Below are 23,573 nucleotides of genomic sequence, written 5' to 3'. Positions count from 1 at the left end.
AACATTAGCATTTTTTGAACAAATGTAAGTCACTCTCTTTTTTAATCCTGATTTGGTTTCCACCAACTTCTGAGGAAAATATTTTATTTTTTAACAGCTAAATGCTCCACTCTGTTAACCTACCTGTCTTTTTGCCATTTGTTACTAGACAGGTAGCATACAGTTGATTTATGAAAGCATTTTTTTTTTTTTTTTTTGCTGTGGCTGAAAACAGTGTTCTTGAGTTAACAGCCATAAGCACCAAAACAATGAGTAAAAGAGGCTAAAAGGCTGAGTGCACCTGCACAGAGCCGGGGTCAGGTGGTAATTCCTTATGGGTTTGTCACTATGAGAGACAACTTTTGCACGATACATTGTCACTGACTCATTGTTAATACAAAAACGTTGAATTAAATGTCATTTTCAAAATCTGATTAAATACAAGTTTGCTTTCATTTCTCGTCCAGTTGTGTTGGGTGCTACTCCATTGATTACCTGCTTACAGTGCGGTGGCTTTACAGTACAAGTAACCTATAACTAACAACGCCACCATAAAATAGTCTTCTAATGCTTCCACCTGTCACATGACCCCCGCCTTGCACATCATAGGCCCCTTGAGAATCTCGAAGACGGCACAGGATGCTTGGGAAGCTGTCTTGGACAAAGGTGACACAGGTGGTGGGGCAGACAGGGAGCTGGAGACAGTGTTTTTGGACTGACCCTTAGGCATGTGATCAGTGGTTTTGGGTCGTGTGCACGTAAAGACACAAAGAAGCAGAGCCATGGAGCGAGTGATGAACACATAAGGAGGAGTTCTGAGAAAAAAAGTGAGAAAACTGGTGGAAGAGAACATGCTGCTTTACAAAACAAGCACAGCCGTTACTGCCCCATTCACACTGTCGAGTTAGCCTCTCTGTCTTACCATGGGTGGGGGTCTTATCCCGCCGGCGGACCCCCGTATTGCGGCCCCTGTCATAGTCGGGGCCCGGGGGTCCGTCTCCCTCCAGCAGGGAGAAGAACTGGCCGCTGTCCTGGTCCAGGTAGTAGCTGACCGCCTCTGAACCTTTGGAGCCGGACTGGGAGCTCACGCTGTAGCGGCTGATGTCGTCGCAGGACATCAGGCCCAGCTCCTCCCTGGGGTGAGCAGAGTTGACATCATCACTGTCATCAGCGCCATCGTCAGTGTCATCAACACTATCATGATAATCAACATAATCACCATCATCAAACATCTGTGCGTGCAAGCGTCTGACCTGGTGCTGTAGAGTCCAGAGACAGGAGAGAGGATGTAGACGTCCTGCATGCTGGGGGCATCCATTTTGGACATGCCCAAAGTCCCACCGGGTGTTGGGGAGGTGCTGGTGGGGCTGGTGGGGACCGGCTGAAGGGAGAAAGAGGAGAGAAAGAAGAAGAGAACGACTACTTGATCACCTTTTCATTGAAGTATAATCGGGGATGATGAGGGGATCTCGGAGTAGCACAACCTGCAGAAACCGAGCCTCAGATCTTTTCCTGCCTCACAGAAAAACAAACAAGCACACAGTTTACGGTGTTACGAGGGAAGGGAACCTTTTATTTGTGATATCTTCCTTGTGCTGCAGCCAGCACTCATTTTCTCAACAGCGAATCACAAACAAGAGTTATTTCCACAGAGCTGCCATGTTGTGTATGTTGTCTTTTTTTCTATCTGTCTGACTGTGCAGCCTCTCCCACGTTCAATCGCTTCGCTATTTTGTCATTTTGTCTCAAGCCTCTTCACTCACACAGGGCTCTCCATGTCTGTTCCCATGACAACCTCTCCTCTCCCCGTTCTCCCCCAATACTCACCCCTCTCCCGTGCCACAGGAGAAGGAGAGGACGGAGGAAAGCTAGCGTGGCCTCCTACCTCAGCTTGACTCAAGGACGCGTAGATTCATTTGTCATCAGGTCCTCTGTGAGGACGGGATGCCTCGCTTCTGATGTCATGGAAACTCAGTCCAAATTTCAAGTGAATTATATTTGTTCACAGCCGGAACAGCTGGGGTGACAAATACATAGCTCGTACCCACAATTTCTCCCCGAGGAGGAGGTTTCCAGGTTTTGAAAAATGGAGTGTTTTACTGTACGACTGAGGAGGACGCTCCATTTTAGAGAGGAGATGCGAGTGTGGACAGAATGGATAAACAGACACAGAGCCCGAGCGACGGCGAGGCGGGCAGCATTCTCATTAAGGAAGCCCAGTGTTTCATCATTTCATCAGCAGTGCATTAAGCGAATACACCCCCCACCACCACCACCTCCATCCCCAGGCCGCTTCTATATCTTCATCTCTTTCCCTCTTGCAGTGTTCCTCTTATGAAGGCAGCTTACAGTAAGACGGCTTCACAATAAATAATGAAGACGGGGTGGAAAGAGAGGGACGCGAGAGAGAGGGGAGAGCAAAGGAAATAGGACAAAGAGAGAGAGAGGGAGAGAAAGAGTGCAGAGAGAGAGAGGGAGAGCGAGGCGGGGGAGCTGCGCAGTGTGGTGACTGGAGCTGAGAGTGAAAACAGTAATTTAGTGATTACAGCCCACTGCTGCCTGCATGGAAAAGTGTGTGGGGGGGGTAGAGATGGGACCTCCACAGCAGGCGAAATTCCAGTCTGTTAAAACAGCACTTAAACCATTTGACCCCTGCTGCGTCCACTCCAAACCAACTAAAAATCTAATGCTCACGCCTTCCCCAGACCAGTGTTTCTGATCCCACCGCCTGCACATGCACACATGCAGACTCACTAACACACTCAAATATGCTTAACATAAAATGTCGACTATGTAAGGGACGACCGAGCCAGTATGAATAAAAAAGTTTACACAGATTGCAGTTTTCAATATGTAACAGTCTTTTCTCACGGCAGACATTTTGACCTGTCGCAGTATGGAAAAGCACAGGTGTTACTCATAATATTATTATTCAAGTGTGAAAGTAAGGGATGATACCGTGACAGTGAGCCTGCATGCACAATACCGGGACCCTCAACTTGAAGCCATCATTCGTTTTATTATTTACACCTATTGAAAGGCTAGTACTGGACTTTGATATCAGATAATGATATATTTGCCTCATAAACAAGCATGTTTGATAAGAATACCTTAGATCAGGTTATCACACAGTACATATTTGAGAATAACAGCATCTGAGATAGTCTGAGAATTCCAGTTAAAAAAATGAACTTGATTTCTGCAATAAACTGCAATTTCTTGGGATATATTGACCAACATGTAGTCCAACACACAACTTAAGACAAACTAATATCATGAATGCAGCATCACAAGCCGTTAAAACTGGCCCTGCCAATTAACTATTTCATAATTAAAATGAAAATAGAACAAACCTTTGTCTTTGAAGGGATGGCAGAGATTTTGAGTTGCATTTACTGTCTCAAAAATAGACCAAATGAATTGGACTGTAAGTAAGATGTCAAAGAAGCAATAGCCCCTCACCCATTCAGCTGGCCCATCAATAATACACAACCGGCCAATACATGTTGCCCAAAATAGCATGCATTCTCAAAGAGTAATTATTTATGCATCTAAACATATAACAGATTTATGAAAGCGGGGTCACAGACAATGTGTGGCTCACGTGTGACCGGTGAAGTGAACTGTGATGTGGACGCTGATGTGGCCTTCAGCCACACATGAGACGAGTCCCCTTGTGGACATTTTGCAGCAGACAAGCATGAACGCAATATACGGCGCCACAGTAATCCTCAACTTATTAGTTAAAATCACTGCCAGCATCATTGAAATTAAAGCAGCTCATTGAATTGCTTTTACTCCATCCTACCACAGATGAGACAGACACACATACAAACACACACGCACACACACACACACACACAGAAAGAGAGAAAGGGAAAACGAGAGAGAGAGAGATGTGCTGTTATTTAGTAAAATGAAAGAGGTTGCCATGGAGGGATTTGGGGCTGGAATCACATGATAATTTGTGAGATAAATTGTTTCCTTTGTGGATTCAGTTATAATCCAGCTGAACGTTTGCCACATTTGGGCTAAACTTCACAGCCGTACAATTCATCCTCTAAAACCAGGCTTAGAGGTATGAGTGTGCATGCGTTTGCATGTGGGTTTGTTTTTGCAGTGTGTACGTACAGTATGTTTCCAAAACCTAGCTTACAGAGTGCAGTGACCCAGTTCCTTCACCTCTCAAAGGAAAATCGCGACTGATAACGGAAAACATCTCCCTTCATGCATGCACAAACATGCACAGAAACACACTTGCGTTGACACATACAGATGGACAAGCTTGCATACGGCCATGCTTAGAAATGTGTGCACACCCACCCGCCCCCAGTATCCACACACTCTCTCACACACAGGCTGTTTAGCAGGATATTTTGGATTCAGTGCATTATCTCCAGTATTTGCTGAGTAGCGGCTCTTGTTTCAGAGCCAGTGGAGCTGCCTGTAGTTGCTTATGAATAATTAAGCGCTCCAGTCTCTCTGAGAGAGAACAAATCTAAAACACTCCTTTCTTCTCTTCTCCCACAGATATCTTGGCGCTCTGATCTGGGCGCTCACGGCGCATTTGTGTCTCAGCATCCCATCAGGGTAGAATTCCCACAATCCTCTGCTGTTGCACGCAGCAAATATAACAATAAGCTTGTGGTAACAACTTAGAGTGATGATCTAACAAGGCAGCAAGCTTGTTAAAGACAGAGGTGGTGATGAAGTTGCAGCAGGCTTTATGGTTATTACAGGCTTTTAATGGTTTCTAGGCCATTACGGAAACCGCATCCACGAAACACTGAAGTCTCTCATGTAAACATGCACTTACATGTATCCTGCATATGCTCGCAGACATGTAGAAACCAGACAGTCATCAGACATAGCCCTCCGCTCGCCCCTTTGTCCGTCTCAGCACAACTTGTTCTTTCTGTGCACCAAAATGTGAGTGATGTTTCTGAGCTCTGAGTGAGTGACGGATTTACAAAGTATTTGCCCTTAAGTGAAATGTGTACACCCGCTCTGAGCTGTGAGCCTTCAAACAAACACTCCACCTTTTAGAGATACCTCACATTAAAAATGTACTCTCTTTTGAAAAGGAGATGTCCTTTGGGGCAGAGGTTGAGTGAATCAGTCTCAATAAATATGAATGTGAGCGTGAGTGTGGATGGACCCTTTGGTGACCTTGCATTGCCCTGCATGAGCCCCTGAGCTGGAAGTTCAGGCCATTTTGTACACAAAGCTATGAAGCACAGACAAAAGATTTAATTAGCTATTTTAGACACTTCATTATCTCAATTTTTTAGCCATCTCAATCTAAAAATACACTGTATGCTTTTGGTAAGCATGATTTCTCTTCAGGTGAAGGTTTAGCTACCAACACATTTATGAATGGCTTTCAACTGTGCCAGCAGTACGGCAGGCGGGAAGAAAATAAGAGATTTGTTGAAACGCTCAACAGGGGGATGGACTCAAGGTCAAACAGTTAGCAAGTTTCCTTTGAAAATATTTGTTTAAAATGCCAGTAGGAGAATGAGCGTAGAGGAGAGTGTGGGCAGTAAAAAACAAGAGCTGAGAGTGAGTCAACGATAAAGCCAGAGGTACAAACTGCTCACTGTACATAGTGCGAAATCATCCTACCTCAAATCCTTAACTGTAAGCACAAGAGGTGCTCAGACGCACGAGACAAGATGGACGAATTCTTGCTTCTCTGCTAGACATTCAAATGTGGTAATATCTGTCGCTGAATCGGCACTTTTCAGATCGGCATGTGGTGAACAGCTTGTTAGAAAACTGCGGTTAAGATCGTCCATGTGTTGCTGGCGTTTACCTGCAGGCCCAGCGGTTTCCAGCGGACGTTCCTGAGCAGAGCTGGTGTGGAGCTCAGGGTGTTCTGGGGCCGTTTCTTCAGCGTGAGGATGACTCCGCATGGGTCCTCTCTCAGCGCGTTGACCAGGTTCTTCAGCTGCCAGCCCACCTGAGGAGCACACACACCGGGCTACCGAAACAACTGCTGCAAACCACCACACACACATGCTGTACACTGTGCACTCCTGTGGAAAACCACCACGCACAGTTCTAAGCTTCAAAAAAACTGCTGCTGCAAACCACCACACACAGGTCCTGAGAGTGCCTGTCCAAAACACCACATGATACTATTCATTTATTTTTGGATATTTTATTGCACAGGGACAGTAGAAATATGATCGGAAACGAAGAGAAGAGAGATGCATCAAAGGTTCCCAGCCAGAGTCGAACCGGGGATGTTGGCAGTCCACGGTCAGCGCTAAGTACTCAGGTAACTAGCTAGCAGCAGCTAGCAGCCATACAGCCAAAGACAGCAGAGTATAATGAAAAGCAGTTAGCAGCTACTCTTCCCCCATGTGCCACTATCAGTATATAACATATAATTACAGTGACCACATCCACTGTTTGTACTGTATATCATTTCACGGCAGTATGTTACCCTGTGAATTGTGGTATAAAAATAGACTAAAGGCCTCAGAAAAGCTGGTCAATTTATAATGAATATAGTGCAACCATTTTCCCACAGCTCCTGGACAGCAGGGCATGGAGTCAACTTTTCCTTTTTTTAATTCCTGAATTCCTTAGTTCAAGACCGAAGCCATTACATGCCATCGTCACCAAATTTGGTGCATAACGTATTTGAATGAGGAAAAAAACGTTTTTATGCTAAACCATTTCTCTATAATTAGTTGGCTTCTCTCACATACAATTAGTTGCCAACTTATTAGGTAGTCTTGGCTAAAATGAATACTGTAGTGCACTAATGCAACAGTCCTGTAAGAGATGTTACCCTAATGAAGGTTATGATGTTCAGTTTTTAAAACAACGTGCCCCTTTCAAAGCTCTAATATTCTCATCTCAGTCATGTGATTGAGAACCAAAAATTACAGCTAATATCGGTGAATTAGCATATTGTCTGTCACTGTGTACTTTTTAACATTTTGCTTGTTCCTTTTTCGCATTTTAACCAATATGTGTACAGAACAAACTACAGCAACGCTGAAGAAAAATATGTCTTTACACTTTAAATGTAAACATAAAGTTAATTCATATATTTTATTGACAGTAAAAGTCATTTTGCATATTGCAAGATGAGTTAAAAATAAATATAATACATAAATAATATACAACATAATCTGTGTGTTTTGATGTTGACCTGGCTCTACACGCAGATTAAAAACTACAGGCTACTGCAGACAGACTGCTGCATAAAACTTTTTTTTTTTTTACAACCAAACCTCTATACTTGACATGTATTACTGAACCTTCACCAAACCGGTTATTACTCTTCATGGCTACCAATACAGCAAGACACACTATCACAATGCACCACATTGTCCCAGCACCTCTGGTCTGAAAACACTATCATATTAAAATAAAGTTTGGCTTCATCAGTGGGCTTAAGTTCTGTGGAAAAGAGCGAGCTGGTAAAATAGTAAGAAAGGAGTGCTGACTGCAGAATTTCCTCGTGGCTCCAGCCAGCCTGTCTCCAGAGCTCGCAGCGCTCGTCAGGCCATTGATTGGCTACACTGGTCTCAGCTACTGGAAGTGTCCGCAGAGGCCGTCGCGCTCATACATAGTCACACACGCACAGACAAAACTGCTCTGACCCTATTCCCGACATAATGATGACCAGCCTGTGTCAGCCTTTAGCGGCCCGCCACAGATGTATAAACCACTGTATGTTTTGTCCTGTTCTGCCCACTGAAACAAAAGAGGACTCCCCAGGACTGCAACCATTCACCTGTGATCTGATTTATCAATTCAAACTGCGCAACTGTAATTCATTATCTAATGACAGAAACAGGACAAATCAAAAATCACAATGTGCCAGTTTTAGAGTTGTTGAACGGCTGCTTGAGCTCTTTGGCCTCCTTCATTAAGGGACAGTGTAGCATCTGGGACATAGGCTTGTTTACTTCCTGAGAGTTTGATGAGCACATCAATGCCACTCTCATTTTTGTCCATTTAATATGAAGCTACTGTCAGATGATGGTTATCCTAGTTTAGCATAAAGACTGGAAGCAGGGGGAAACAGCTAGCCTGGCTCAATCCAAAGGTAAAAAAAAATCTGCATAGCAGCACTTCTTAAACTCACAAATTAACACATCATCATATCTTCAGTTTTTCCCTATAAGTGGATGGATCTGGTGAACGGCAGGCCAGCAGGAACCCCCACCAGGTTAAATCTTTTTTATGGCAAAAATAACACCTAATTTCCATTCATCCGGATATCAATGACTTGTGTTTGTCGGGGCCTCTGGGTGGCTGCTCTGAAACATGAGTCAACCTTTGTGGCATTGAAGCCTGGGAAGTTCGTGACATGACGGCAGTGCTGCTACCATCCCAAGGGTGAGATTACCCCCCCCCCCCCCCCCCCCCCCCCACGGAGTGGCTGCAGAGCAGAGGACAGACAGGTGAAGTGAAGATAATCTGTCGGTGCCTGTTACAACCAGGCTCGGTGGTGAACGATACGCTAACTTGCTGACAGATTCCATGTTTTTGTGTTTTTAGCTGGGCTACACCAGAGGATGTTTGGTTAAAAGAGATAATATTTTGCCTCCATTGTTCTCCTTGCTGGAAATGATGTAATGTAGGTTCGGTGCATTTTATGTGGAGTGAGCACTGTGCCGGACTCCATTTAAAAAATAGCCTTTTAAATGCTACATTGCTCATCAACAACTGATCATATGGCAAACCAGGGGGCAATTTGGCTTTGTGTGCTCTGATTAATTTGGCATGCAGTTAACATACCAGTCATGATTTTGTTTTAATGAAACTTGGCCTCTGGCATTTGCTCCAAGTGTTCTTCACCACTGCGTTGGAAGAAGGAAATAACAGGACTAACAGGCGAACCACCTTTAAAAGTGGCCTATTTTGTTTATTATTCATCTTATTTGATTTAATTTATGCCAATGTGAAGAGTGGTTCCATCCTCGCAGCACAAAGCAGTCAACCTAGGTGAAACAACCACTGCTTCTCCTGACTGTAGCTTCATATTGAACAAACAAATAAGGATGTGGTATCAACTTTCACATCTAACTTTCAGCATGAATAAGCATGTTTCCCAAAATGTCAAACTATCCTTTGAACAAAAGAAGCCAAAGTTACAAAAGCATTTCGCTCTAGCATCTTATGATTTTAAACAATGGTCAGCCTGTGACAGAGAATTCATTTACCTCTGAAGGAGTGAGACATTTTCATGTCAAATAGAAATCCTGAATTAAACTGAAGTGAACTGGACTTGATCAAGCTAAACTTCCATACCCTTGTCAGATCCGCCACAATAATAAACAGCCCACATTGTATGTTAACAGCAAACACAAAGCCTATCCTAACCAGGCCAGTTAGAACTATTGTGTTATGCAAATACACAGAGAGCAGGGGGAAACGGAGAGACCTACCAAAATAATAATAGAGCATAAACTGCTGCTTGAGAGGTTTTTCAAATCCCTGGGGTCTTCATTATTTTCCCAGATGCTATTACCTCCACATAATTATGTTGCCTCTTCAAACAATCAGTTTGTTATTTGAGCAAATTCCACATTTTACCTCAAAAGAGAAGCTGAGCTAAAAACTGTGAGTCCTGTTTTGAAGTGGGTCTCAAACAGAAGCTCATGCATAGACATGAAGGCAGTGCTGTTGCTAAATACGTGGGCTAGGCCTACATAATGATTCTATAATGTAATGGAATATGTTCATTCAATATTCACACTAATCTAATTTCCAAATATGGAGCCTCACTAGATAAACTTATCAGCCGTGATGTTGACAGAGAGTTTGCTGCTGGTGTGTATCCGTCTTCCTCTTCAGCAGCTTGACTTAGGGTTGAAAAAAGAACTCTACTGACGAGAGACTTCCCTCTGCTGTTCTCCCCCCTTTCTTTTCATCCTCTTCCTCCTCTCCCTAAGTCCCTCTTTACTTCCTCCTCCCTTTTTCACCCAACTCTCTGCCAGCTCTGCCTCATCCCTGCATCCCCTGAAGAATTCAACCCCCTTTCCCCATCACACACACACACACACACACACACCTCTGTCTCCCCCTGCTTATCTCCTTCCCCAGGGTGAAGGATCAGAGTGGTGAGGGTCTAGCTGTGGGAGTAATGAGGGGTTGGGGCTGAGAACCTGGCAGGGTGCGATCTGCACTGTCACCCTGAGAAGAGAGAGGGAAAGAGATAACACGCGCCTCCCTCACGCGTCAATCAACCGCGCTCCCCAGCGCCTGCACTCGCGCTTTTGCATGAGCAGCACCTATCCAGACGAACGAGGAAATACTTATTGAAAAAAGCACGCAAAAGGCATCTACACACAGACACAAACCTCTTTTTTTTTCTCCTCAGAAATCTCAAATAAACGCCGGAACAAATCGTTTGTGCCGGCGCTGACAGCACAGGCAATAGACAGGGCGCTCAATCACATGCTCTCACAAGGCACCATTCCATTTAAAATGGCTGCCCATTTTTGTGCTTCTCTCTGATGTGATGAGTTGAAGGCAGGAATACAAGTTATTTGAGTCTGAAAGTGGAACATGAGTTCACATTTCAAACCAGACGCCTCCTTCAGGGGTTTCTTACGACAATGGGAACAAATTCCAGAGAGTGAGCTGACAATCACGCTGGACTGAACAAAGGTCTTGTAACAATCGTCCTATAATCTGCTCCTGCAGCAAGTCTAATTAGCCTACATAGCGACACAGGCACAGGACAGGAAGCACCATGGCGGCAGTGGTGGTGGTGGTGGTGGTAGCAGACATCATGTATCTTGACATCTCCTCAACATAGCACAGAATGGAGAACAAAAGACAATTTGCGGTATGTATTCACAGTGGGAACACGAGGAAAGTCCATTTCCTGTGACTCTTGATGACTAAAGTATTGGGTTTGAAAGCTTTTTAACTCACCACTGTCTGGTGGTTGACCTGGATCACCTCATCCCCTGCGTGGATCTTCTTGCACTGGTCTGCTGGAGACTGTGGAGGCAGAAATTGGGGAAGTAAAGGCCAGTGAAAACAAATTCAGGGCATATTAAGACACAGGTTCATTTTCATAATGGAACAGGAGAACATAAACCACAGTTGGTTGAGTGTTAACCTTCAACCCTGAGTGAAACGAAAACTCACATTCTCTGTGGTTCCGGTGATAACGTGGAGTCCATCGTACGTCGATTTGATATACATCCCCTGTAACACAAGTACATAAAGGAGGGAGGATTCAGAGTAATACAGAGCTCACAGGAAAATAAATATGTTTATTTTATGTTTGTGTCTTGACTCACAGATGGGTGACACTGACAATAATTAGCATGAAGTGCCTCAGTAAGGTATTGGTCAACAGAGAGCCTCAAGAGCCGGTTTAATTCTTTGAGCTCTTTTCGTTTTCTGCATCGACCATGGTGGTGGAGAATGCTGTCTCACATGTTGCTCCAAACTCTCCCACTGCCGTTTAATTCGTTTGACTTCGAAGGCTCTTGAGTATGACTGACTCTTCAAACTAATCAGTGACCTCTGCTGAAAGCGTCTGCTTTTGCTGTTTTTCCCACAGATTTCTTCATGTATTTCTATTAATTCATCTTCATCTGCACATGAAACTTAACGCCCCTAAAGACTTGACCTAAGACTTAAAAGCAAAAATATTTTTGGTTTTGACCTGGTGAAGTCCTTTCACAATAAATAATGAACAAGACTGCAAAGGGAGACTTAGATTCAGTTATGTAAAAACACTATTAACCGCTTTGAAAGGAGAAACTTCCAATGTCATGTGAAAAGCTGTCTAAATAAATAATTTCCAAATACAGATTTATTTGAAGATGTGTGACTTTAGTTGGATTGGTCCATTGAGACTTGAGACTTCACTTGCCCCAGATGAAGTAAAGTTGCATTAATTTCAGGGGCGGCATAACCGGTGGGTGATTTGAGGGAGGATGAGGGGGAATGCCACCCCCCTTGTTGGCAAAATGACCAAAATGCATCCCCCTGGTTAACCTGCCATCATGTTGGTCTAGTCTGCCTGACTCTTTCATCCTTTTTCTGTCTTTTGGTACAAGGTTAGAAGTTGGTGCAAGTTAAATCTATGGCACCAACACTAGCTCTAACTGTGCTGTGTATTCATAAATCCATGGTGCTGTCTGTGGTGCTGAAGTAGCAGACAAATTTATTATTGCATCTTTTTCTCTCAGTCTCACCATTCTGTCAGTTTTGTCTTGGATCTATAATATTCTCCACACTATATACTGTAAATACTCAATCCTCTGTGAGTGTATATTGTAGCCTATACGCTCCATAGAGTGGTTCATGATCAAAGTGACAAGGAGCAACAAGTAGTCGTGGAAGAGCGAGAGGATCACAGAGACACACTGCTGCCTGTAGTATGAAGTATTTCTCTGGTTATTCAGTCTGTGCTGCTGAAAATAGACCCTCAGACCAAACTGTCTCTGCCTTTGTCACCGTAAGTGACCCCTTTCCTATTACACATAGTCATTTAGTGCATGGTTTATATGAAAATACTGATTAGCGCATCTCTAAAAATAGCTCTAGTGAATACATGTGTGCGTATCCTCAGGTGTGTCCTTACCAGCCCTTCACTGGGCATGATGCTGGTAAGGTGGACCACCTCCAGATGGGCAGACTGAGAGACCAGAGAGTCCGACGACAGAGAGATGATGTGGTCGCATATCCCTGCTAAGGTCTTACACTAGAGAGGGCATCGGAGGTAAAGGAAGCAGAGGAAAAAGAGAGAGCGAGGGTGACAAAAAGAGAAAGACAGAAAGTTATTGAGATTGGTTTTGGTCCACGAGGGATGCTGTGACCTAGCTGGAGGAGGTGAAACAGAAATCATTTCATCAGATTGTTCCACATCGCCACTTCCATCACTCCAGCACACAAACTGTTTCCTGTCACAGTCTGTCCACAGGCATACCCACAAGACACTGTCACAGACAGAACAACACATCACCGATACCAGCGAACCCCGAGGTGCCCAGATGACATTTTCTAACATCTAAATTACAGAGCACATATTCCATTTGTTTGTATCTGTAATTTTTGGTAGATTTTTTGGAGGATAAGGGCTATTTATGCCTTCACATCAACTAAACAAAACCAGACACAGTGGTTAGATTATCTGTGCTGTAGGTTTTTTTTCCACACCGCACTTAAATTCCTGTGCATCTGAGAAAATATGTGGAATAAAAAGCATGGCTTCACCTTGCCTTTGTTCTAAATAAACCTTGACTGTTTTTCAGGCTGTTTGTCTGCTTGGTCACGCATGCAAGTTAATTTATCATCAGCAACATCTCTGCCTTCTAATCTTGGCTGACTGACTACAGAGACTGTTACCCTGGTTATCCTGCTTCATCACACTGCTGCTTTGTGCACACACACACACACACACACACACACACACACACACATACACACACACATACGCTGGAATGTAACAGACACACGTGTACGTGAACATACATTGCCTATATTCACATAAGCACATGACAGTGATGAACTCTGCATAAAATTATCTTCCAATCTCAATCCTAATGAGCAATTACTGGATTATAGTGATGAAACAGACGAGATCTTCAACAACACACACACACACACACACACACACACACACACACACACGTAGGTAGTGTGAGCACTCACTCTCTCACACACACTCACACTTACACTATAGCTCAGAGCCTATGATTCATTCAGTGTGAGAGAAAAGGTGGAGGATCTTCAGTGAACTGGCTATGTGATGCTTATTCTCTCTCTCTCTCTCTCACTGGCTCTCTCACACAAACATAAATATACACAATCCTTTTCTGGGTCACTTATTTGAACATTACACCGAATGTTTACTTTTGTGTTTGTACAGTAATTTTATGTTCTAGTCGACGTGCACACATTATGTAAAGGGATACCCAGAACTCATCCACAGACACCACAACGACAACGTTTTGAGCTTTAATTTGAAAAAAATTAAAGGGGAAATAGACAGGGAACTCGGAAATAAGTAGGGGAATAGCAGAAGCAGAGTGTATCTCATCCAGCCTATGGAGCCATAAATAGCATGTGAGGTCCCCAGATGGAAACCACGGCGAGTGACAATGTTGTGGCTCTGCTTGTATCCCTCTTTGATCATTGGATTAATAGTCTTGACCTGGGATTAACATGGACCAAGAGACAAAAGGCCAGTAACCAGTGTGGAGACTCTTAACTCCTCCAGCTCTGACACACCCAGCCTTGATCTGACACGCCTCCAGAGAATCAGAGCGCAGATTATAGGGAAGTTAACTTATGTGGCTGGCTGGCGTGAGATTTAAGAGCAGTCACATAGAAAGCCAGACATAGTATGCTGCCAAATGGATTAAGCTCTGGCTGCACACAGGCCCCCTCCTGCCCCCCCCCCCACCCCCACCTTGTTCACCACCACCCTCATTCTCATTCTCTCTCACGCTTTCTTCCTCCTTGCTCACAAAAACCAAGCATGGTTGTGTAATGCATCGTCTTCACATGCATGAGCATATACACTGTGGCAAACATACACCTGACCCCAGACGCAGAGAAAGATGGAGACAGAGGAAAAGAAAAGCAGGGAGGTTGGGATGGAGAGTCCGGGAGGAAAGGGGAGAAAACAAGGGAAAGGGAAAACACACAACTAGGACAGTCTTATGTAATTCCCCTCATCCTTATGCATGCATGCACATAAAAACACACACACTCATACACACATTTCACGCTCCATCAGACACACAGACTCACACATGCTCATATCTGATCTCTCTCTTCTCTCTCCATCTCTCCCTCTCTCTCTCTCTCTCTCTCACACACACACACACTATCTCTGTCCATCTGATTGCTGCAGGCCATAGTCTGGATGAGAGCAGAGTAGCAGTGAGTTTTGCATTATTGAGCAGAAGTTGACAAACGTACAACTACCACTACAGTAAGTACGGCTGAGATGACCAGAACGTTAAACAGTGACTGAACGGGTTGGATACACACTGGAGACTCTCTCTGTGTCTGTCTGGATCAACCTCCATACATACCTGACTTTAGTAAAACTGCCAACACCATTGTCGATCATGCACACTTGGTTCTATCAGAGTATCTACAGTTAGTTGAAAAGTAGTTTAGAGAAATTGGATTTTCCAAATGATTAAGTAAATATACTAGATAATGTTTCATCACTGGTCTGTAAAATAGTTGTCTTTTAGTTAGTTATTAGTCAGTTAGCAGTTAGCTATTACTCAGTTGGCAGTTGGCATTAAGTCAGTGATTAACTAGCTAGCACTTAGTCAGCTAGCTAGCTAGTTAGGGTTAGAAGTTAGTTAGCAGCTAGATTGATAGTTAGCTGAATGGGTAGCTATCTAGTTATTTAATTATTTAGGTAGGTAGGTAGGTAGGTAGGTAGTAGTTATTATTCATTTAGCAGTGAGTAAGCATGTTATTAATTAGTGAGTTGGTTAGTTAATTTGTTAACATTTCTGTGTCAAGACAAAAAAAATGGCCCATTGCTTTACCAAACAATATATTATATGGTTCCTGATAAAAAGACAAAATAATTACCATTTAACATTAAGATGACACAGTGGACAAGTACACTCTCCTTCTTCCAAATGGAAATACTGTCCTGTTTCAAAACTCAGTGGTAAAACACAACTGTGCATCATCATCATCGTCATCATTTCCTCTGTATGTGTCAGTGTGTGTACTGTATGTTACTGTGTGTGTATGTGTGTTGTGTATGATTTAGGGCAGTTTCAAGTCACCTCCACTTTATTCATTTCTTAAACGCATAGTAAACAAGGATCAGCAAGCAAGCGGCATCTAAAAACAAACACCTCCTCCTCTCTCTCTCCTTTCACGCTGTCTCCCTATTTCACACACAAACCTCCCACACATCACAGACTTAGTCATGTGTAGCCTTTAGTCTGGCACCCAGGGTTTTGTGTGTGTGTGTTTGTGTATGGGTGTGCACACATATGCAGAGACATTTAAATATTTGAATTTGCCTGATGTCACTGTCCTGTGTTATTAACAGGCCTGTAACGACAGAGGCAAACGACAGCCCTGGTTCCACAACCAAAAAGCTAAGGGGGTAGTCATTTTGACAGGGGGACATGCATGAGGGACAGACCAACATCTCATATACAGTCGTACGGTTGGCTTTGTTTATAGAGCTATGTCATACAGTTGCATATATGCCATATACTGCTAGAACATCTCATTTGGGATGTATTTCTTGGCATAAAATGTTCAGATATGTTTCTGTAAACTCCCCCTGCCAAAAATTTTATTTGGTTTCCTCCACCTGACCTTGAATGGCAGCAGGAAGTGTCCCAATCCAACTGTCAGCCTGGATCAGACACTAGCTGCTCACTCGGTTTCACACGTGGACACAGACAGTTCTCCGTCATACACGCGCACACACACACTCATTCACACGCACACGAGCACACACACAGAAGCTAAACTGGAGCTTTCAAAGGGCCTCAGGCTCGCTTGCACTTTAACATGCACAATTTTGTGCCACAAATCCCCACAAACACAGAGTACTCTGACATGCACGCACACATACGCACACACACTGCCATGCAGAAAACATCTACAGAGGCAAACACACACACACACACACACACACACACACACACACACACACAGATATTTTTTGGATGTGTCTCTTTTCAGTGTGTTTATGAACTCATGCAGCTTTGATTCAGAATCATTACAACTGCAAAATGTGTTAGATGAGAAGATTGATACGGTGTGCTTAGCATAGCACAAAGACTGGAAACAGGGGAGAATGGCTAGTATGCCGTTGTCCAAAGGAAACAGAATCCACCCACTGATACCTCAGCAATGTAGTTATTAACATATAATGAACATGTTATGTTTCGTTTGTCTCATCCATACAATCACAGACCTGCAAAAACGACCACTTGTGGTTTTGTGGGAGGATATGTGCCTGGTTGCCTAGCAACTGCTCCCATTGACTTTTACACTTTGGTTTTTCTAAGGATCTGAATGTTGAAGAGAAATGAGCATATCATGTTAATTAATGACTTTTAGAGGTGCTGATGCGTAGATCTTGCTGTCTTTGGACAGAGCCAGGCTAGGTGTTTCCCCCTGTTCCTATCTTTGTGCTAAGCTAAGCTAACCATCAGCTGGCTGAATCTTCCAGATAAGAGAGCAGTATTGAACTCCTCATCTAAACGCTTGTCAAGAGAAGGAACAGCTGTATTTGCAAAAATGCTGAATTATTACTTTAATGCAACATTGAACTTTTTTTAGATTTGTACAAAATTTGGGAAAATTGCAAAGTGCTTTGTACGACAAAGGTAAGTACATTAGAGTAAGTTGAATAAAGGCTTTGCAAGCTCATGTGTGATGCTACCAGAGGGAAGGATGCCAAAATAAAATCAGATTATACTGTATAGGCTACCAGTCTTGTGACTATTTCGTGTGTCCATTTCACAGCTGTGGTTGTTGAGTATGCGGCAGTGCCTCTTGACTGTTTTCTGATGGAAACAGCAACTTTGAATTATTATTGATATTTTAATAAGAATTTGAGATTTGAAAGCAGAAACTTACCACGTGGAGAATCTTATTCTCCGTCTCATACACAGTGCAATCCTGTAAAACGAGAAGAAAACAGAGAGAGGAAGAAGAAAACATGAGGCGGAGAAAGCATCGTGAACATCCGGATAGAAGCTCAAATATCTCCCTTCTCCAAATATAACATCCTGGACAGAAGAAAATAAGAAAAATGAGACGGCCCACAGGAAGAAAGATAGATGACTTCTTTTTCAATGGAGAGCATCAGCAGTCAGCTATTTCATTTCTAACCTTCCGCATTATGCATATTACTTTATAATCTCGGCAGACTCAAACATTGGATTGACCAGTTCTGGATCTACTCTGGAGCTCCGTGAGCCTCAGCAGGATTTAGAAACTACATTATTTGTACATGACAGATTGTTATTTAACGATAGCTGATAGTTAATCTATTTCTGGGATAGCAGCCCACTGAATCCACCAGATGTGCATGGTAGCAGTTAATTCATCTGTTTGATGCATTAGTGCGGGCGGTGCTGCCACCTTTGTCTGTCTCGCTGCACCCTGGCAGCCACATGTTCATTTGGCCGATTGTAGACCTATGGTGGCCCCTTTCTCCTCCCTCTCCTCTGGCCCTTGTAAGAGGGGATGGGTGTTATCTGCTCGGCTCCAGGACTCACTCTGGGCACACATACAAACACACTCTCACACACTCTAAGCAGGCTCTTACAGGGAGGACATGGATGGGGTCCAGAAGAGCAGTTTCTGTCCAAACAATGAGATTTCTACGGTATCACAGTGTGTATGCATGCAGTTCCAGTTTTAATTTTTAAAAAGTGCATTTGTTTGTGTAAGTGTGGTGAATCTACATGAGGGAGGGAGCCAGAGGGGGAGCAGAAGGAGGACAGGAAATCAAGGGATGACAGACCCCGAGTTCATTCTCCATCAGGGCCCATAAGTTAAGCAGAGAATGAGGTCTAACAGTGAGTCGATGAGTACTTTGCCCGAGGCTGTTACTGAGAGATACTCGTCCCATCAGCCGTGCTGCAAACAGCTTGTGGCAGTGGGCATATGTTCCACGCGTAATCAAACCTATAGAACAGAACTATAGACCAGAACGAGCTGTATCCATATTGATATACCCAATTCAAAACCACTTTAGTCTTGCCCTTTCAATTCAAATCATGACCTTTATTATATGAGTGTAATGAATATGGACATGATGGATTGTGTGTTGCACACACTCTTTGTGGTTGTGTGTGTGTGTGTGTGTGTGTGTGTGTGTGTGCGTGTGTGTGTGTGTGTGTGTGTGAGAGAGAGAGAGAAAGCACCTGTTGTACGATGGTAGTTAATTCTAGGCAGAGCTGCACAATGTTGTTCTTCAGTAATGAATACTCTGTCACACTGGCAAATGGAGACCTGGAGCAGACAAAAAAGAAAAAGTGAAACAGAGTTCATAATCCGACAAATACATCTGAGAGCTTTAAAACATGGTGGACTTTTGCAGAACCTTGGGTAAGTGTACTAGTCATGATCTCATTATAAAGTCTCGTCTGTCAAAATTTGGAAATGGAACATGGTGTTTCTTTTTCCAGGGTGAAATAGGTCTCAAAATCACACTTTATGTAAATGAATGTGAGCAAAGCATATTTGGTCAATTAAAAAATTAGATCCTTTACTCTGGAGGAAGTGTGCCTTTCATTTATTTGCTAAAAGTGTGAATTCAAAAGCTGTGATATGGCAGAGAGAGACCAATAAGAGCTATTCTCTGCTCCTCTCAGAGCGCAGGAGCAAGCAAGAAAGACAAACAACAATATTTGGTTTTATATCATGGCCAGGAGGCTGAGCAACCCAGGGATCTACACAAGCTCAACGCTGCTTTATTTGTATGTGTTCAAATGTGCTTTTCACATGGTTTTCATCAGCTGATCCAACATCACAATAACAACACAAAAAATGTGGGCCCTGTGCAGTTCTAGCAGGTGTCAAATTTAAAGGAATAGTTCAACATTTTGGGAAATATGCTGGGAGTTAGACAAGAAGATCAAGGCTATTCTCGTCTTTGTCTGTCACAGCAGACAGTTAGCTAAGCACAGAGATTGGAAGCAGGGGGAAACAGCTAGCACGGCTAGCTCAGTCCCTTATGCTATGCTATGTTTTAGGTCTTCATGGTGATCAGGTGATGATCTTCATTTGATAAAAAATGAAAGGTTACATTCCCAAATTCACAGCCTCAGCTTTGGTCCCTACCTATCGAGCCAGGCCAGCAGGTTCTTGGCTGCACCAATCAGATCCACCACAGAGGTGAGGAAGTCATTTGGTAGCCTCCGGGAAGCTCGTCCATCGTAGTGCCCACCCCGCCGCCGGCCAAGGATGAAGTTCTGGAGGTTCTTTGCCGAAGCGTTCAGCTTGTGGGACAGAGTCCGAAGGTTCTCTGTCTCCAGGCCGTAGTTCTGAAAGACAAACAAGATAGATTCATTTTAGGAGTAGCATCTTATTACCATACGCTCTAAATCCTTGTCTGCACTCCTGATGCTGTTTTCAGTCTTCCATCTCAACGATCAGAGCGTTTGACAGAGCAGATGTCATGGAGTGCATTTTCACTTGTGCAACCCAAAGCGTGTTTTAATACTTCAAGTCTGTAGTTGTCCCTTTTATACATGTAACTACAATGTCTGTGTAGTGGGCACTGGATGCTGCCAAAACACAAGTCACCTACATTCAATACTGTGCCTGAACGCATCTTGTGTAAAGGACTACGACTGCTGCTATGCCAACATGTTGCTTTTGTAAAGCAGGCTGTGTCGACATGTGTCACAAATTGTTGTTGAGAGGTTACTCTTGGCAGTGACTTGTTTTATCAAAGGATCAAGAATTTGTGAACCACTTTGCCTTCTATCCAATAGTTAAGAAAGGAGGACTGCTACCATGCTCATATCTGCTCGTTAAAGCCGACTGGGCTGCTGGAGTCAGAGGTGGTTAGCTTAGCCAAAGACTGAAAGCTAGGAGAAACAGCTATTCATTCTAGCATCACTGTGAGCCTCACGTGGGCCCTTTAGACTCACTCCCCTTTTTCCTCCCAGTCCGATGCCCTGCTCTGCACAGGCACAATGGTACCACACCTGGTACCCTTATTGTGACAACAAGACTCCTGGAAGTCATTGTTCATTAAGAAATAGCTGCACCACATAACTCCCTATAAACTAACATTTTGCTTATGTGTGGATTAAACAAGCTAAAAGTAATGCATTAATTAGTGATCTTAAAGATGCTGGCGTGCACATTTTTTAACTGTCGATACGGCAGTGCTAGCTGTCTACCTTTGCTTCTAGTCTTTGTGGCTAATCCCCCCTTGGATCTAGCGCCATACGCAAAGACATGAAATAGATATTGATCTCATTATGACCTCACTCGTGGCAAGAAAGTGAACAAGCACATTTCCCAAAATGCTGAACATACATGTTTATAAAAATCCTTTACACAGAAACATATAGGAACGCGAAACCACTGCATTATATTCTGGAAAGGATACAGCTCCCACATATGGACGTTGATCTGTCTAAATAAGAGGGATGGTTTTATAAGTTAAACAGAAAATGTATCTACTGTGATTAAAACATAAAGGCTTATTGTGAGTGGAATGAGCCAAAATTAGAATGAGCGTTTCTGAAAAACCATTAGCATTTTCATAAAACTGCCACTCTCTGCACTAATACAAGACCACCAAGCCGCTCATGTAGCCCATTACTGCACTGTGACCCTTTCAAATAAACACACACACACACACACACACACACACACACACACACACACACACACACACACACAGACCCACTGAGCCACATTGCTCAGTGTCCCAAGGCACCTCCAGCCATGTCCTGCCTGACAGAGCCTGATTCCTGCTGACACAAAGGCTACACACACACACACACACACACACACACACACACACACACACACATCTCTGTATAGTCAGATGCACAGGCTTAGCTAGACGTATCTATTCCTCCTCTGCCTCTAGATCTATTCTACACAGTCACGACCACAGTGACTACAAAGAAGAGAGGGTTTCACAGTGGCAGAGAGAGAGAGAGAGAATTGAAGAACTAAAGAGGCAGAAGACAAGAGGGAGAGAGAGGAAGAGAGAACACCCAGCTATGCATCTCACTGAAACTGGGTCATGCATACACTGTGTTCTGTGTAATCTGTTGTTTTCCGTGTGGATGTCGATGTATATAAGTGAACTTGGAGTATACATGTTTGCACAGCTGTAATTAGCCTGTCGTATGATCAGATGTAAAGCTGTGTGCGGCTCTCTCCGGGGGACAGAGTGCTGCGATGAAGCGGGGGCATAATGCCCTGTGTCGACAGTCTGGATGACTGAGTGGAGAAGGGGAGAGAAATAATTTGAGCTGTGCGTGCATATGTGTGCCAGTGTGTGTCAAATCAATACAGTAAGAGGGCGATGCCATTAGAGCAATCACCCCTCCACCTTCATGTCGATGTGGTTGCCATGGCAGCCATGTGTGGAGTGGCCTCTCCTCCATGCTAATATTTCTACCACTGCTCACAGAATCACACTCAGGCATCATTTAGGAAATGTTTGGGCAAAACGTGGGGCTTAACCGTTGAATCATTTTTTCTTTTCAAAAGTGAAGCGTTTATGCTCAGCTGTACATTCACTGGTCTTCAATGCAAGCTTTTAAAGTGCACTTGCACCAAAATGTGGAGTATCTAACCTCTAGGAATCAAGAGATTATTGATTTTGCATACGTTGCCCTCATCTTGGAAGATGTGCTTTCACTGTTCAACTCAGATGCGCTTTGTATCATGAGCGAATTTTACATTTTTACTGCAGGTTTTTCTTATTTATCCATAACAGGTCCAGCTACAGTTTCCTATTGGGCACCGGATTAAAATGAAACCAGCGGGTTTTTTTTTTCTCCCTGGATAGAGCAAGGGCTGTTTTCTGCTGCTTAAAAACAGAATACAAATTATAAGATGCACATGGTTTGATTTGTTTGTAATGACCTTTTTTATGGCACTGTTTAAAACAAAGCACTTTAATTCAGATAGTGGTTAGCCTTGAGCAATCAGCAACTAGAAAAAAGCTATTATAAGACCATCAGCCAACTCTGTGACAAAACTACATAAAAAGGAGAGAGCAGTCAGATTAAAATCACTTGCACCAGACAGAGATAAGCATACGCACAAATCAAACACAGTCAAAGGGCAAAGGATACAAGCAGTGAGCAGAGGGTCACACAATGATGGCGGGGATGCTACCTCACAGACCCAAAGATGACACTCAACATTCATTTCATTTCAGCTTTGCTGTATTTCCTGTCTCATTAGCTCAAATGTTTAAAGGTTTAAGTGAAGATGAAAAGGACCAGGAATATAAATCTCAGCCAACTATTAAATAACATTCACAAAACCAACAGGATTTTCAAATCAATTTGGAGTCACACGGGGTAGTGCTGAAAAGGAACCAACAGAAAGCTGACTCATCTGTGTGAAGGAGTTACAGGAGGAGATGACGACACAAATCACTTTCTCAGAACAAAAGCCGAGCGAGAGTAGAATCAGGACAAAGTTCCAAAAATAAAACAGCTACCTAATTATCATTATGGATTATGCCAAGATATTTCATTTTTTTCCGAGTTGTTCAGTTTTTGTAAGATGTTTTTTGGTACAGAGGCAGAACATCCTAACCCGACGAGCCAGATGGTTTGTTACACAGAACAATCTGGGAAGTCGGCCATTGTAGCTGTTCGGAAAAGGGAAGGTGCTTTCAAAAAATTCATGGCAGGTGGTTGGATGAACCGTCTATCTATCGCCGTCGATCACAGGCTGACTTCAACCAACCAGAAAAGCCTTCAGTGCTGTTCTCCGCTCTTCTTTCAAAGACACTCTCCGACACTCCCCAGCTCTGATACAGCTGATGCTACAGCAGCATAGATGCTAATCTCTTTAGGAGCACTGTTGTTTTTGAACGAACAGTCAAGCTGTCATCACACCAACGCTGTCTGCCAGTAGTTTTT

At 43.4% G+C, this 23,573-nt stretch overlaps 1 protein-coding gene across 3 annotated transcripts in view; it reads right to left on the bottom strand.

Annotated features, from left to right (window-relative positions):
- Positions 1–23,573, bottom strand: part of LOC143325726 (connector enhancer of kinase suppressor of ras 2) — a 53,700-nt gene that overhangs the window by 14,529 nt on the left and 15,598 nt on the right. For 2 of the 3 annotated variants that reach the window (XM_076739006.1, XM_076739007.1), the window contains exons 3-11: positions 19,780–19,982; positions 18,861–18,948; positions 17,566–17,607; positions 12,560–12,679; positions 11,110–11,169; positions 10,891–10,959; positions 5,795–5,941; positions 1,233–1,360; positions 902–1,113 (exon numbers count right to left, since the gene is read on the bottom strand). In XM_076739006.1, the coding sequence (XP_076595121.1) occupies positions 902–1,113; positions 1,233–1,360; positions 5,795–5,941; positions 10,891–10,959; positions 11,110–11,169; positions 12,560–12,679; positions 17,566–17,607; positions 18,861–18,948; positions 19,780–19,982 (1,069 nt within the window). The remainder of the gene's footprint in view (positions 1–901; positions 1,114–1,232; positions 1,361–5,794; positions 5,942–10,890; positions 10,960–11,109; positions 11,170–12,559; positions 12,680–17,565; positions 17,608–18,860; positions 18,949–19,779; positions 19,983–23,573) is intronic. The other variant, XM_076739008.1, reaches the window with a different exon arrangement.

The sequence above is a fragment of the Chaetodon auriga genome, chromosome 9 (genome assembly GCF_051107435.1).
Source record: "Chaetodon auriga isolate fChaAug3 chromosome 9, fChaAug3.hap1, whole genome shotgun sequence".
NCBI classification, from domain to species: Eukaryota; Metazoa; Chordata; class Actinopteri; order Chaetodontiformes; family Chaetodontidae; genus Chaetodon; species Chaetodon auriga.
Note: the sequence above shows the minus strand (reverse complement) of the source record. Positions and strands in the feature narration are given on the sequence as shown.